Here is a 15,015-nt window from a genome sequence, read left to right on the forward strand (position 1 = left end):
CTGGCGTTTCCTAGTCCGCGAGCGATGAGGAGAGCTGAATCGCTCAATTAGACAATTCAATTCTCGAGGCTTTTGAATTTAATTGCTGAGCTCGTATCGGCAGGTAAGTTGACTGTCGATGCGTCTGTGCGGCGAGAGACGGAAGGTTTTCGTCAGTTTTGATCCGTGTGAATATCGTGAAATTTTGGTCGCGCCAGCACGCCAACCATTTCTTTCTTCTTTACCACCACCTGCCATGACTTCCCTTCCGCAACCCGTTCCTCCGTCCTGGAAGGTGTGTTGCTGACCTTGTCACGCCTTTTCATCCTCACTTTTTTTTAAGGACCTGGGCAAGTCTTCGACGGACTTGCTGCAGAAAGACTACCAGATCTTGGGCAACTCTCTTGAAGTCAAGACCAAGACACCCACGGGTGTGACCTTCAAGGTGGCCGGCAGCCAGCCCTCCAACTCGTCCGTCGTCACCGGCGACGTTGAGGCCAAATTTGTGAACAAGAAGCAAGGGCTGACGTTCACTGGTACCTGGACAACCGCGAATGTGCTCAAGGCTCAGGCTGAGGTCGAGAATCAGATTGCCAACGGCCTAAAGGTCGATCTCCTCACGACTCTTTCGCCGGCCAAGGGCAACGCGAAGACTCTTGTCATCAACGGTGCCTACAAGCAGTCTGGAATCCACTCGCGCGCTGCCCTCGATGTGCTGAAGGTTTTTTTTCTCCCCGTTCCTATTTCTCTTGCTCCCGCTCACAGCGGATACAGGGTCCCACTTTCACTGCCGATACCGTTTTCGGACGAGACGGTTTCCTCGTTGGTGCCGAGGCCGCGTATAATGTCACTGAGGGTCGCATCAGCCGCTACCAACTTGCTGCCGGCTTCAGCGCTCCCGAATACGCTGTCACGCTACACGCGCTGAATGACCTCAAGGCATTTTCCGCCAGCTATTACCACCGTGTCAGCAAGGATGTCGAGGCTGGTGCCAAAGCCATCTATGACCCCAAATTCAATGGCGCGGTTTCCATTGAAGTTGGCACGAAGACGTGAGTATTTCCTTAGTCAACAAGGAATCCCTTCAATGTGTACTTCAGCTACCTTGACTCGGCGGCGTTTGTCAAGGCCAAGATCAACAACTCTGGGGTCCTAGGCCTGGGTGGGTTATCCTCTCTTTATTCGTAGCCGTGGCTTATGTTTTCAGGCTACACACAATCCCTCCGTCCTGGTATCAAGGCCTCTTTTGGTGTGGCCGTTGACACACAAAAACTGAACGAGGTTGATCCTTCTGGCGCTGCCCACAAGGTAATGGCGCTGGTCCTCGAAAAGATGATTGCTGATGATTTTGCAGGTCGGATTGAGCCTTGTCTTTGAGGCATGAGCGAAGATGGACCATATAACTGGGCATAGTGTAAACAGAACTGTTGTTTTATACCTAGTCGAAATCGCATCGCAACACAAAACATCCATTCTCCATTCTTGAAAGGCAAGCTCTACATTCAGGGTTGTTTGGGTAGGCGGAAGTAGATTAACATGACGGGACAAGTAGGGTGAGACTGGTTTCATGCGCCTTTGTTGGCTTTGTCAAGGACTGTTTGCCTATGAACGCACGAATCGGCGAGTCAAGGATGGACGTACCGACTTCGTAGGCAATCTCGCTGAAGTCTGTGCCCTGAACTTCAACCGCGATCCCCACCAATGAGCGACGCAAGGCATCTTTCGACGAAGCTGCCACCATCTTCGCTCTAACCTTGGCATCGTCGGGCGACCTTGAATATTGCTTCAACATCAAGTTGATGAAGGTTAGCACGAGTGCTCACCAGGAGTAGAATACGATCTTGTTTCGCTTTCCACCACCCTCCTTCTCAAACTCCAGGTCGTATATCGCCCATCTGCACTCGGTCTCGGGCAGGTCTTTAATGAATTCTTCGTAGTCCTGGGAGGCGGACGTCTTCTCGACCACGATTTCTGTGTTCTCCTTGTTGAGCGCGAAGATGATGTATTTGAACGTTTTCTTGAGCTTCAACACAGAGAACTGATCCAGACAGTCAGGGTTGACGGTAACGCCGGAGGCCTATAGTCAGTATATGAGCTCCCCTTGAAAATCGACGGTCACTGAACCCACCATGGTCGGTAGTTGGTGGGGGGAAGGTAGGGTGTGTGGCTGTACCTGATTCGAGACCTGAGATAGATCGATGGGCCTTATATATAGAGTTTCTATGCAAACACATTATCAAGCCATAGCTCATAGTCGTAGTACTCTGCGTCTCCTGCAGTGCTATCCTTCTGCGCCCGCGGCATCACCTCGCTCAAGTATTCGATAGACGCAGCAGGTAGATGGTGTAGTCGGAGGTCCAGCTCCGTAACATATGGCTGGGGGGGGCCGCAGTCAGTGATTGGGAGTCATGAAAATACCGCGCTCAGTGTCACCTTGTCTGCCGCAATACCACGGAAAGCCTCCCGTAGTTGTTCGGGAGATGTCTGATCCTCCGTAATATCCACCTGTCAAGGGGTCAATATAACTGTGTGCGCAGATGTGTTGTTGGTTGGTCACCAAAAGGTTAATAAATGCCTCAAAGTTTATGGCACCATAGTCGCTTGTAAGTTGATCGAAAATGAAGTCCAAATCTTCGTCCTTGAAGAGGTTGAAACAAAGACTTGAAAAGCGAATTAGGGACCCACAGAGTAGACGATCCCAAGACTAGCAAGCGCTGCGGCCATTTCACTTTGGCTGAGTGTGTTCGTTTCGTCTTTGTCGAAGTATCTAAATGTGCTCTCAAATTGTTCCAGTTGTGCTGGCGTTAGATTGGTCAAGTTCCTTGAAACGATCTTTCGTATATTGTCAGCCTTGGCCACCGAACAGTTGACATTCAAACCTGGTTGTCTATGAAGGCCATCTTTTTCGCAATACTCTGCTCCACCAATTCGAGCTCGAACTCGAGATCCTGACAAGTGAAAACTGTGTAGTCATTTTCTTCCACATTAGCGGCGTTGCATTCTGCTTCTGCAGCCGCAACCTTGGCAAGATCTTCGGAGACAGCCGGTAGTCGCGTTTTGATCTCTTCAACGCGTTGTTGTTGTACTTCTAATGGCCCCTCCAGCGCAGCCAGAGCAGAAGAGATGGTCCTCAACCGATGCTCAAAATCGTTGGCAAGGTCCGCAAATGACTTGCGCAATCGCTCCTTGATTCTACTGTGATAAGCAAGACGACTGGATGAAAGGAATTGCATACTGCCTAATTTGTGCATTTATCGCCCGCGATCTTCTCGCTTCTGAGGCAAGCAAGGAGGTCCATGCAGCATCCACCTCAGCTAATGTCAATTCCGGGGGTGGAACATACTCCCTCAAGCCATACGTTCGTAACTTGGTTTGAACATTCCCGAAGAGTGTCGCGACATCCTGCTTCTCAACGACCCACGTCCGCTTCGTGGTCTGCTTATACGCGTTGAAATCATTTGAATGATGTTTTGCATCAGGGTAAGTGCCAGTAAATGCGCTCGCAGCCCAGTTCGTCTGTATCTCTGATAGAGCTACCAGCAACTGTTAACAAGGTTAGCTACTTTTTCGAAAGCATTCAACGTTGCCTACAAGACGGACACGCCTCTCGTAGTCATTGCGCGAGACCCAAACTGATTGCATGAGCTCTGCAAATTTTTCTACGCGTCGTGAGACAGTTTCGGCCTGGTCTATTGGAATGTTATGACGAACAGAACGCCCAGTTGACCGGAAACGCACCCATTGAAGAGAAAGCGTGGAAGAAGCTGGCGATATAGGTCATTACACTCTTCTCATCTGGCCGCGAAGCATCGCAAAGGTCCTCGACTTCTAGAAGTTGCTAGAGACGGAGAAAATTTAGCCCGGAAAACAGAGAAACACAAAGTGGCATCGTACCGGTATGCCTAAATGTTGAGCGGCAACTGTGAATGCTAGCCTAGTATTCCCATGTCGATCTGACTATACGCAAGTGATTGGGTGGAAAATGCAAGCTTGATGGAGAGAGGTTTACCTTGTCAAGTCTATCGTAGTCCAATAGATCAGGTCGATGGCAATGAATGAGAGCACATCTGATCCACGTGAAGCTGAATTTTTGGAGAAGGAAAAGAGAGGATGACGCACAATGCAAGCCCATCCGACCAGCTGAGGGAAAAATCTTGGACATCGACTTCTTTATACGGTTCTGTCTTGCGTTGACACCACAGTAAGAGACCGTCTTTGGCGGAGAGACCTTCTTCACTTTCGGGATCTTCAATGAGCAAATGTATCGAGCTGTGCGTGTGGGTGACAAACCTAATGTCCGCAATCGTAAAACGTAGGATGAGTGTCCAAATCATGCCTAGGATGAGCTTGATGTTTCCATCCACAATGTCTTGAAAGGAATGAATGAGTTGTTTTCGCGGGTGGAAGGAACGACCTTCAGGTCCGATGTTCATGAGTTTCACACCTCTGGATGTAATAAAGTCCAGAGCTTTGCTAACATTCTCTGCCTTTTGAACGCGCATGCGTGGTGACTTATTGTATCTCCCGAGGTTGACATCGCCTTGAGGGAGGTGAATATAATATTCTTTGGTTAGCTAGAACCATACCCATGATTTCCTGCCAAGCAATAAGTGAGTGCACTGCATAATCGGAGCAACTGGCACACCATGAGCTGAATCAGGCGTACGCCGTCCGACAGATCTCTGACCAGGGATGTCATTGGTGGGTAGCCGGCCATTTCAAGCTTTGTGTTGAGCCTTCGATGCGGTAAGCGAAAGGTGTCCGAACTCGACAGATTGTTTCGGTACCATTTGCAGAAAGTACGCTCTTGTACACTCCTGGATTTATCCTCGAGGGACTCCACCATGCGATACTGAGATTTGTGTGGTTTGATGATGGAAGTAACGGGAACGTGGGCGTAGTAAGATCGCAATAATGAAGGCAAGGTGAAGAACGGGATTGTGTGGCTGTGCAGCTCGGCTGACAAGGCGGCACGCGTTCGGTCGTGTCTTGACTCTTCCACCTTGCCTCTTGCCACCATCTCGCCTGTAGAGGAGGGTAACTTTGGCCATGGCCACCCAATTTGATCCCATATTCCATGGTCTTGCTCCAGAGGCTGGCAGTGCGTTTTCCGTCTTTTACCACCAACAAAACTAAGAACGGTAGAACTGCGTGTCGCTGCTAGCGGAATGGCTTGGAAGGCGGATAATAGCGAAGTCACTGCTATCGCCGCACCTGACATCAAGTCCGTCCAGTGGCTACGCGTCGCCCGCGGCTTTCAGTTGCGCGTCGGTATGAAGGATCGCAAACGCGAGACTTTCGATGGCTTCAGGCGAGAGGTAGGCCCGGAGTCCCGTACCGCATATGCCCTCAGCCTCATTTCCAGGATCTCAAAAAAATCACTGATTTGCTCAAAACTCATTTCAACATCACGCTTGAGGAGCTCGATATGACGTTCAAGGGTTGGAACTGGGGGGAAACGGACTTCAAAGGTAGCTCGTTTGTTTGACATTGACGCGCCTAATCGCGTCCTAGGCCAGGATCTAGCTTTTCTCGTGTCCGGCAAAACCGCCTTTGAGTTGCCTCTTCGCAATGTGGCCAACTCAAACATAGCTGGACGGACAGAAGTTTCACTTGAATTTTCCCCGCCTTCAAGACAAGGCAAACAAGTTGGTGACGAGATGACTGAGATACGATTTCATGTCCCTGGCACCATTTCCAAGATGAGGGGTTCACCGTCCGGATCGCAGAAATCTGACGCGGAGGATGATGACGAAGTCAGTGCGGCGCAAGTCTTCCACGACAATATCAAGGAGACCGCCAACATCAATCAAGTTACTGGCGACCTCATCCTATCGTTTGACGAAGTCCTGGTCTTGACACCAAGAGGTCGATATGATGTCGATATGTTCCCAGACTTTTTACGCTTGCGTGGAAAGACATACGACTACAAAATCGTGTATTCGACCATCTCGCGGCTGTTCCTCCTTCCCAAAGACGAGCAACATGTTCTGTTCATTGTTCGTGTCCGTTCATTTCCTAGCTTATTCTTAATCCACTGCACAGATGGGTCTTAGCAATCCAATCCGACAAGGCCAAACACGTTACCATTATCTAGTGATGCAGTTCACACAAGAAGAGGAGATGACGGCTGAACTTAATCTAACTGAGTTGGTTGTGTTCACTCTCAGCCGCCCGTTACTTACGCTCTGTCACAGTGAAGAATTAGCCAAGTACGAAAATCTCGAAAAGAGCTATGACGACAAACAAACTTTCAATGTTGTCTCTGCTGTTTTCCGCGCTCTGTCGAAGAAAAAGATCATCGGTGCTGGCAAGTTCCAAGGGTTCGCGTCTTATTCCGTGCGTAGTGGTTAAAAACTTACTCGATTCACACAGTCGCGATGGCCATTCTTGCATCAAAGTCAACTTGAAGGCGGTTCCCGGAGATCTTTTCATGCTTGAAAAATATGTTTTCTTCGTCTCAAAGCAACCAGTTCTCATCGAACTCTCGGACATTCACCAGGTTGCCTTCTCGCGCGTTGGTCAAGGTAGCGCTGTCCGCACATTCGACATGAAGATTGTGACCAAGAGCGGGCCCGAGTATAGCTTTGTCTCAATCAACAAGGAAGAGCTGGAGCCAACAGAACAATACTTGAAGGACAAGAAAATCCGGGTCAAGGAAATTATACCTGATGCTGAACTGATGGCCGTGGTTGACGACGACGACGATGACGATGTGCAAAGCGTAGACTCCGATTCCGACCGGCGGCCAAGAGTGCGAAGCTCAAAGAATGACGACGAAGATAGTTCGGAGGACGGTTCGTTCATTTTTCCAACTCGCGTGACACATGCTAACAAATTGTTGCTATAGAGGACTTCCAAGCGTCAGATTCCGATTCAGGATCACCGAGTGAAAGCGACTCAGACTCGGATGGTGCAGCAACCGCCTCTGATGCCAGTGGAGATCGCGAGTTTGCGGCCAAGAAGAAGAAGAAACACAAGGACGATGGCGAGACTCCCAAAAAGAAGAAGAAGAAGGTCGCGGCAGATGGGAATGGAGAAACAGCGCCTAAGAAAAAGAAAGCGAAGGCCAAAGACGATAATGCGATGGACGTGGATGACGCATCAGAGAAACCTCGACCAAAACCCAAACCAAAGAAGCCGAAAGATAATGACGCGATGGATGTTGATGAGCGTCCAAAACCCAAGCCTAAGAAGAAGGATACCAGTGCTGGTGATGAGGGAGACGAGCCGCCCAAAAAAAAAGCAAAAAAAGAAGGAGGTTGATTAATTTCCTCGTAGCATCTACATTTTTTGTATATTTTTTTCTGCATCCATACATTTGGCGTGTATCAGGGTGACGTGATTGCAACAATCGCGTAAAGAGGTACACCATTCGTAGTCACGTGCGTTCGCGTGTTGACCTCTGCACACGCCCTTCTTCTCGGGACCTGGTGCAGACCTGGTCCTGCCTTGTACCACTATGGAGTATCCACAACCTCCGGCCTCCGCTGATGGCTCTACGGACGTGTTTTCTCTCTCTGACCAAGGTATTCGAGAATCTTTTTCGCGTCCTTTTAACCCGGCTCACTCGCTACTTAGTTTTGTCAGAGAAACTACAGTTTATCGAGGAAATAGGCTTTGGTAACTGGGGCAGCGTCTGGCTTTGCCGCCCCAAGGATGGTCTTCTCAACAATAACGACGGCGTCGTTACACTCCAGGAGTCCAAGATAGCTGTCAAGCTTGTTCATCGATCCAAGACTTCAACCACAGCTGCACGCGTCCGTTCTTTGTGAGAGATTTTTTCCTTCCCTTTGGTACTCTATTGACTATTTCTACGCGTTTAGATGGAACGAAATGAAGATTGTCCGCGCATTCAAGACCGACCCCCATCCCTCCATCATTCCCTTCCATTCGTTCATAATAACGCCCTCCTACGCGTTGATAACCATGTGCGTGTCGCGCCATCCCACTCCTTGAGTTGTTGACGCCTGTCACGTTCTCGTCTAAACAACAACTCACCGATCCTAATAGGGCATACCTTCCTACCCTAATTCCCGTGGAGGTCGACGAATCCAAAGCCCGCGAGTGGTTCCACTTCCTGCTCTCCGGCACCGAATTCCTCCATAAACGTGGAGTTGTCCACAACGACATCAAGTCAGTTTTCTTGATCCCCGCTGACAATAAGAAACTAAACGCGTGTTTTAGGCCTGCAAATATCCTGCTTTCTGACAAGAACATTCCCGTTCTCGTCGACTTTGGCTTCGCAGAGAAGTACGACCTGAAGTCAAGTACAGCTTTCCATAGTAATTTGTCGTATGGGACGCCGGAGGTATGTTATTTTGTGTTTTCTGTGATGAGTTTAACGCGTTCATTTCATGTAGTACCTTTCTCCTGAACGCGCCCGTGGGTTGCCCCATGATACCAGGAAATCCGACGTCTGGTCGTTGGGTATAACTTTCTTTGAAATACTCATTGGTCGTACTCCCTTCGAACATTCGGATACTGAGCAGTTCTCAACCAAAGAAGATCTCGAAAAGTACTGGGCTCGTACGGTTCGCGATTTTGTCAAGCTATTAGTCTACATCTAACACTCGTTGACAGCTTCGAGGTCGTTGGGTCGGTACCTGGAAGATGAGCAAAGGCATGGAGAGACTTTTACGCAGGATGATCTCTCCCAATGCCGACCTTCGGTGTAATGCCACGGACGCCATGAACGATTCATACTGGCGTGCAATGAAGGAGAGTAACAGTAACACATTGCACAGTAAGATTGATCTCTCTCGTTTTTATGCGCACCGGTACTCATATAACTTAGGACGTTCTGCCAGTTATACGTCGTCAGTTGTTTTCGAAAACGATCTCTCGAAGCTCGTTTCTCCTCAGTCTTCCAGAGCTAAAGAGAACAGCTTCTCGCCTCCCGGACTCGAGCGCAGCCTCACTAAATCCAAGTCCCAACCGAAGGTCACAAGCTCGCGAGGTGTGTTCTTTATTCAATCCATTCTTGACATATTCTTGATATGTACCTAGTTCCAGTGAAAACTCAGAAACGCGTCCCTGTTCCTGCAACCGCAGATCTTTCGCCCATCAAAGCATCACCACCAACTTCACCTCCTGCCAGCGCAACACGACCACCGCTCGCTGCGTTGAGTGGACGAACCCGAGAAAATCTCCCCCAACACACAAGAGCGCCATCTCGGGACACCATTCGCGTCAAACCGTTATCCGAACTTACTGCAAACCGGAAACGTGACTCAGTGCGAGACCGAGTCCGTGAATGGGAGCGAGAGAAGGAGCGACTTCGAGAAATGGAAAGGCTTGATGAGCTTGAAAGGGATCGTGATTCTCAACGAGAAAAGGAAAGGGAGGAATCAGAGAGAAGACAGAAGGCATTGGTTGCAAGAGAACGCCAACGCGACAAAGAAAATCAGAAGGATGCTGATCAACCAGTTATGCTACCAACACCACCTTCATCCACTCCTGGTATGTTATGTAATGCCATGTATATTTGGCTCCAACTAACCGTCATTTAGCTCCAGCACCAAGAGTGTCATCTCCGGAGAACGTGGCATCGTCGCGAAACAACAGTTTTGCGATCCAAAGTTTCAAACACAGCATTAAATTATCATTCGGTTGGTGCCTTGTTCGTGTAACCCGACGAATTGGACTTGACGTCGTCGAAATAGACAAAACATTGCAATTCTACAAAAACACGACATCACTGGGGCAGGCCACCAGCCGGAATGTGTCGACACGCACTTTGCCACAGGAGTTACAGGAAGATATTTCCTCCAGTCAGACTCCGAGCTTGCGACGTGAATCTTGGGAAGATGAGTTACTCGAACGCGAGGGTGTGTAACTGGATATTTCTTCATATGTGTACTCACCCATCGCCTAGCCAAATCGTCGTTACCGGTTGTTCGGCATGCCGTCCATAACGAACGAGTTGCCGCCGACAACCAAGCAGATCGCATGGCTATATGGATGCGCAATGTGGAGCGTAAGTGCCTTAACTATTCAATCTTGGCTCCTGTTCCTAGACTCATTCCCACCATCAGAGGTCGTTGAAGATGCTCGCCAGACTTTCGCCTCATCTTCCAATGAGCCAGCAACGCTGCCCTCGCTTCCTGCAGCTCCACTTTCCCGACCTGGGCACGTCGCGCGACAACCTTCATATCGGTCATCGTCTCGACTACCTCGAAGGATTCTCGCAGCAAGTCAAATTTTCTCGGACTCCCCCGACTCGACTTTCAACATGTCGTCAATGGACGTTGCTGCAAACAGCACAGTTGCGAAAGAGGAAGAACCCCAACTTCCAGGAAAACCACAAAGACGTGCAACAATGAGTGCAGAGATGGAAGCGCCAGCAACAACAGATAATATCGAAACTGGTTCGCCGTCGAGAAGGAAGGAGAAGAGCCGGTCTCATGGCGATTTGCTTGAACGACGGATCACATCTATCGCAGTTCTCGAAAAAGAACTTGCTAAATGTGAGTGCTCTTATGTACATAGGTTGGATGTCTTCTAACATTTTTGTGTAGCTACCGAGTTGCTGCCTTCACCGCGACTCGCGACTCCTCGTTTGGCAGATGTCTTAGACCGTAGTCTTTTGGTTGCCTCCCCAACTAAAGCCTTCGGCGAGGACAACGACGACGAACGGTCCAGTACTGCTGTGGATCGCTCGCGATCCTTCGACGAGCTCACTTCATCCCCATATCATGTCCAACCTTATCCGGCACGCAAAGCCAACGGTCAACCTGCGCCGATCCCTGACTCGCCAAGTCTCCGTCGTCTGGAAGGTGTCTATGACCGATTCCTCATGGCCACTACTGGCGTCAAACGTGTTGGCAAGGGCTACCAGTCAGACAATGCTGGTCCAGTCGCTTATACTGTTGGCCCGTCGTCTGCAGTACCCCAACGCAACCAAAGAGCATTTCATTCGGCCCGTCGGGCGATGCGCCCTCCAGTGTCTAGTGAAGATGCAGACAACCGGCTCAGCGCCTCGGTTGACGAACTTGGTTTCATGACCTATGCTGGCCCCGGAACAGTGTCCCCACGAGAAGGCAACTCTACAATGACGTTGATGCGCAAGGCGTTCAAGGCCATCGTCCCCGGCAAAACAGTGTCGAGGAGAATCTCACGTGCTATGTGAAAGACTGCATGCATTTTCCAACCATCTCTGCTTTCATCTATTATCACCTGATTTATTCTCCGGACATCCACTCCGGACGACGACCACACACGGCGCATCATACACTCCTTTGGTTTGCTTCTCTCCTCTCTCCCCTCCATCTGTGTCGTGCTTCCTCTCATCTCTCTCCTCCTACTTGTTGTTCAAACGCTATATATTTACCCACTGCTTTCACGCTCTCGAAACGACTCTCCACGTACCCTTTTACTACTATCCTACGCATCCCTCACGCATCTGCATCATGTCGTACTGCTATCGATTTCCTCCACGACTGTACACGTTTTTCTTCACGTCCTTACTTCCGAACTCTGAACGCACTTCATCATGGCTGATGTACGACCACTTAATATGCTTCAACTTTTTCACTCATCTGCGCGACTTGAATCTCTCACAACATCGTAGGTTTTTCGGATGTGAGCTCTCCTTCTGTGGCAGCTAATCTCCAGGCGCGAAGCTTTATGGTATGTTGAAAACATTATTTTCAAACTATAACCTACGTAGTATATTTTGTATTGCTGGAGAAGTTCGAGGAGAGAACCAAGTACGAATAAGTGACAACTTGTACACACACTCTTGTTTTGTGAAGAATGTGACGCTGTTCGATGCAACCGTTGTGTTTCCGTCGAGGTCAGCGGGTACTATGTAACTACTGCACTAATAATGCTTTGGTGTATTCCCGAGAGCATGTATGCGGATACGACTTGGTGTCTACCAAAATTTCCATTTTGGTTTCGGGACTGGTGGTGGTAGCCAAGGCTTGATATAAGCAGTATTCTCTTCAGCCTCGTTCGTTGCACTCCGACAAAGCCAATCGACTAGCTTTGCTTCACACCAACGCATCAGTGTCGCTTCTCGTTTCCACACTCCTGTCGTCCATATCGCTAGAGGGCCACCACTGTTGGTCTTGCTGATCTCCCCGGATTTAAGGCTTTCCGCTTCTCGATTTAGACTCCGCAGTCGATTGGCCATGACGACGTCGGTGAAGATGCGGTCGCCGACGATTATGAGCTCATCGCTCCGTATGGGACTGTGTAGGGAGCTGAAGTATCGCTGGATAGCCTTGATGCAGGAGTACCCCGGCTTTGGGGTACGATGGAAAAGAACGGGAGCTTGAAGATGGCGCTGAACAGATTCTGCCTACAAAATCTATGAAAGGCAAAGGCGGGTGAGACTTATAAGTACCTGGATACCTCCTGCGTCTGACCTACTCCCAGCGGAGTTGCTTACAATGAGGACATTGGCGTCGCCGAAGGTTCTCCGGCAATCTTCCCAAGCCTCCTAACGAAAACTGTGAGTTGTGAATAGATTATGTGAGTCGTAAACTTACTTGAAGTTCGGGAACGAGTTCGTCACGATGAGGAATGGTCTTGGGACAGCATAAGACATTGTTGACGAGACAAAATAGACGGCACACCAGACAGTTGTCTTTATCGAATACAGCGCCACGATAGCCGGCTTTTTTCAGGGCAGGGAAGTCAAGGTGGCGAATGTCTTGCTGGTGAGGGTAAATGACGAGTGCTCAGCCGGAAAAGTAGCACCTTTGACGGTTAGGTTGGGCAGAGCAATGCGCGGATTAAATATGAGCTGAAGCGGGACTAATATGCCAGGAATATTGAGCGGCATGCGAACGCGTGAAGGAGGGAAGAGGGATGGGTTGCTATTTTGATCCGAACAGTCATACACTGATCCGGGCTTCATACCAACAATCTCGTATGATGAATTTACAGCTGTGTGCTACTCAATCTCGATCCTCTTGTGATCTCTCGCGCGTACAGATACATTTACAGGCCGCTTTGGCTCGAGGATATGAACAGGTAAAACGCCATCATCCTTTTCAGGTACCTGGATAGTCTTTTCACCAACTGGTCCCAGTTCGAACGTCGACACAATCATGGCAACAAAAGCAAGAATTTCGTTTGTCGCGAAGTGTCGACCAGGGCACAATGTTTTGCCTCCTCCAAACCCACGGAAAGCAGCTGGATGTACGGTTGGAGCACCCTTGAGGAAACGACGATGGTCAAAAGCTTCAGCATCGGAGCCCCAAATATTGGCGTTTGCGTGCATTACACCGCCAGCAATCTGCACGACGCTTCCAGCTCGCAAAAAGTATTTGCCAGCAAGCACGGTGTCTTCCTTTACCAGTCGTGTCGAGTAGTTATCCGACCCAACGCGTAGGCATTCACGGAATACGGAGAGAAGTATGGGGCAGTTGTTTTTGATGATGTCCATTTTGATTCGCCGTTTTCCATCTTCTTCTACGACAGCGCCGGAGTCAACTAGCTCCGTCCGTGCAGCAGCAAGCAAATCTGGACGGGAAAATAATTGCAAGACGCTCCAAAAAGTGGTAGTGGCCGTATTGACGATTCCAGCAAAGAGGAAAGAAACCTCTGAGCGGGCGGCAGCATCGGTGGTCCATCCGTATTGTCGTGTAATCGCGACACGGTTGGCGATGATCTTGGCTGCGTCCTTTTCGTGGTTACCAGCGTCGATATATTCTATGAAGGCCCGTACAAGGGCTTCTCGACCAAGATACGGTTTGCGGGCAGTGATAGAGGGTGCGACGCCCATAAGCAGCGATCCTAACCCATGATCAAAGTCCCAAAAGGCATCTTCAAGCTCTGAACGGAGGGCAAGGGGGTTTTGCGAGCCGTACAAGAACTGTGCAGTTGCAATTGCCACAAAGTGGCGGACCCAAATAAGCAAATCGACCTGCTTCGTGTCTTCTCCAAGTTGGTCTGCGAACTCGTTGACCTGCTTGGACAATTCTCGTGCAGCGCCGATGCTCATTTCGTTGAGGTCCTCTCCTGGACCAAGATATGTGTAAATCATGTCGTGCGTGTCTGCTAGGAAGCCTCTTGGGTCTCCTGGTTCTGGGTCAAGATTTTGACGGACGATGGCGACCGTCGTGTCATCCAGCCCCAGGACACGCTTCGTAATATCCGGAACGAGTTCGGTGAAAGACATGACTCTGGAAGCGCGCTGAACAGCCGCGGCCAGGGAAGGGTCCGTAACAATGTAGATGCGGGAGAAAGGAACTGGTAAGGTGAAGATGGGTTTGTCGTGGTTTCGGATGCTAGACCTCGGTTAGCACACTGAGGATATGTGGCTCAGCGAAAGCGCACCCAATGCCCTTGATGTATCGGCCACCCTGGAAAAGCATGCCCAGCAAGTGCCCAACGAAGGGAATTGCAGGGGCTATGATTGGAGGCTCATCGGAATGGACTTTTCTTGACTGGAGACGGTAGAAGATGAGGTATAATGTCGCGAAAGCGATAGCAGCAGTCGAAAGATGGGCAGACTCAAGCATGTCCAGCAACTGCTTCACAGGGGATCGAGGCGAGAGTGAAACCCGACATTTTCCTGATGAAAGCCATAAGTGAGCGCAAATCAGTGGTCATGTGGTCAGCAATCCGTTGAACTCGATCTTCCACTCGTACTTGTCCGTCTAGAGCAATCGAAGACAGCAACACTCGCGACCATCACCATCGACTTGATTCTGCGAGGACGACACCGTTAATGGCCATGTAGCAAAGCAACGGGTCAGTCCAATAAAACCAATGATGCTTGTATTTCACAACACCAGGTCTCGGGTGGTTCCAGAATGCTTTCAGTCTATGGGCCGCGATTTTGCCATAACTCTTTGGTGAAAGGTTAAACAGTTGTAAGATGCCCAAAACGTATCACGTGTTCGTATTTCGTTCTGAACTTGGTCCATGTCGTCGTGTTCCAAGTTGTGGCTCGCGTTGCAATCGCTAAAAGCTTGGCTGAAGTACTCTCAAGATCGACGTCTGTCTATGCTCCTTGATATACCACGTCACTCAAGCATACCCATCGCCTGTTGTTCGTTTGCGCCGCCATTGCCATGT

At 49.7% G+C, this 15,015-nt stretch overlaps 5 protein-coding genes across 5 annotated transcripts; 3 read left to right on the top strand and 2 right to left on the bottom strand.

The window, feature by feature from the left end:
- Positions 1-235: 235 nt before the first annotated feature.
- MIND_00832900 (uncharacterized protein) lies at positions 236-1,363 on the top strand (the record flags this gene model as incomplete). The annotated part of the gene is made up of 6 exons (XM_037364997.1): positions 236-274; positions 323-700; positions 754-1,031; positions 1,080-1,141; positions 1,187-1,287; positions 1,334-1,363. 6 exons carry the CDS (start codon positions 236-238, stop codon positions 1,361-1,363), a joined length of 888 nt encoding a protein of 295 aa, XP_037218239.1.
- A 181-nt stretch (positions 1,364-1,544) lies between these two features.
- On the bottom strand, positions 1,545-4,999 carry MIND_00833000 (putative actin cross-linking; the record flags this gene model as incomplete). Its single annotated transcript, XM_037364998.1, has 19 exons — positions 1,545-1,573; positions 1,621-1,751; positions 1,803-2,056; positions 2,108-2,164; positions 2,212-2,355; positions 2,398-2,484; positions 2,537-2,617; positions 2,665-2,811; positions 2,859-3,171; positions 3,215-3,522; positions 3,571-3,668; positions 3,718-3,817; positions 3,874-3,936; positions 3,989-4,046; positions 4,099-4,215; positions 4,270-4,348; positions 4,394-4,519; positions 4,566-4,575; positions 4,625-4,999. The coding sequence occupies 19 exons, from the start codon at positions 4,997-4,999 to the stop codon at positions 1,545-1,547; spliced, it is 2,577 nt and encodes an 858-aa protein (XP_037218240.1).
- Positions 5,000-5,028: 29 nt separating this feature from the next.
- On the top strand, positions 5,029-7,245 carry MIND_00833100 (FACT complex subunit POB3; the record flags this gene model as incomplete). Its single annotated transcript, XM_037364999.1, has 8 exons — positions 5,029-5,080; positions 5,125-5,297; positions 5,345-5,450; positions 5,494-5,978; positions 6,025-6,128; positions 6,177-6,302; positions 6,355-6,776; positions 6,830-7,245. The coding sequence occupies 8 exons, from the start codon at positions 5,029-5,031 to the stop codon at positions 7,243-7,245; spliced, it is 1,884 nt and encodes a 627-aa protein (XP_037218241.1).
- A 196-nt stretch (positions 7,246-7,441) lies between these two features.
- MIND_00833200 (Protein kinase domain-containing protein) lies at positions 7,442-11,110 on the top strand (the record flags this gene model as incomplete). Its single annotated transcript, XM_037365000.1, has 13 exons — positions 7,442-7,508; positions 7,561-7,750; positions 7,806-7,910; positions 7,993-8,115; positions 8,167-8,290; positions 8,343-8,513; positions 8,563-8,725; positions 8,777-8,938; positions 8,989-9,441; positions 9,492-9,809; positions 9,857-9,958; positions 10,017-10,448; positions 10,500-11,110. 13 exons carry the CDS (start codon positions 7,442-7,444, stop codon positions 11,108-11,110), a joined length of 3,021 nt encoding a protein of 1,006 aa, XP_037218242.1.
- A 747-nt stretch (positions 11,111-11,857) lies between these two features.
- MIND_00833300 (Cytochrome P450) lies at positions 11,858-14,528 on the bottom strand (the record flags this gene model as incomplete). Its single annotated transcript, XM_037365001.1, has 7 exons — positions 14,272-14,528; positions 12,935-14,222; positions 12,688-12,883; positions 12,564-12,640; positions 12,477-12,515; positions 12,332-12,427; positions 11,858-12,286 (listed from the first exon to the last, which is right to left on the bottom strand). Exons 1-7 carry the CDS (start codon positions 14,454-14,456, stop codon positions 11,858-11,860), a joined length of 2,310 nt encoding a protein of 769 aa, XP_037218243.1. The 5' UTR covers positions 14,457-14,528.
- Between the last annotated feature and the right edge of the window lie 487 nt (positions 14,529-15,015).

Source organism: Mycena indigotica (assembly GCF_014461135.1).
Source record: "Mycena indigotica strain 171206Taipei chromosome Unknown Mind.scaff0007, whole genome shotgun sequence".
NCBI lineage: Eukaryota > Fungi > Basidiomycota > Agaricomycetes > Agaricales > Mycenaceae > Mycena > Mycena indigotica.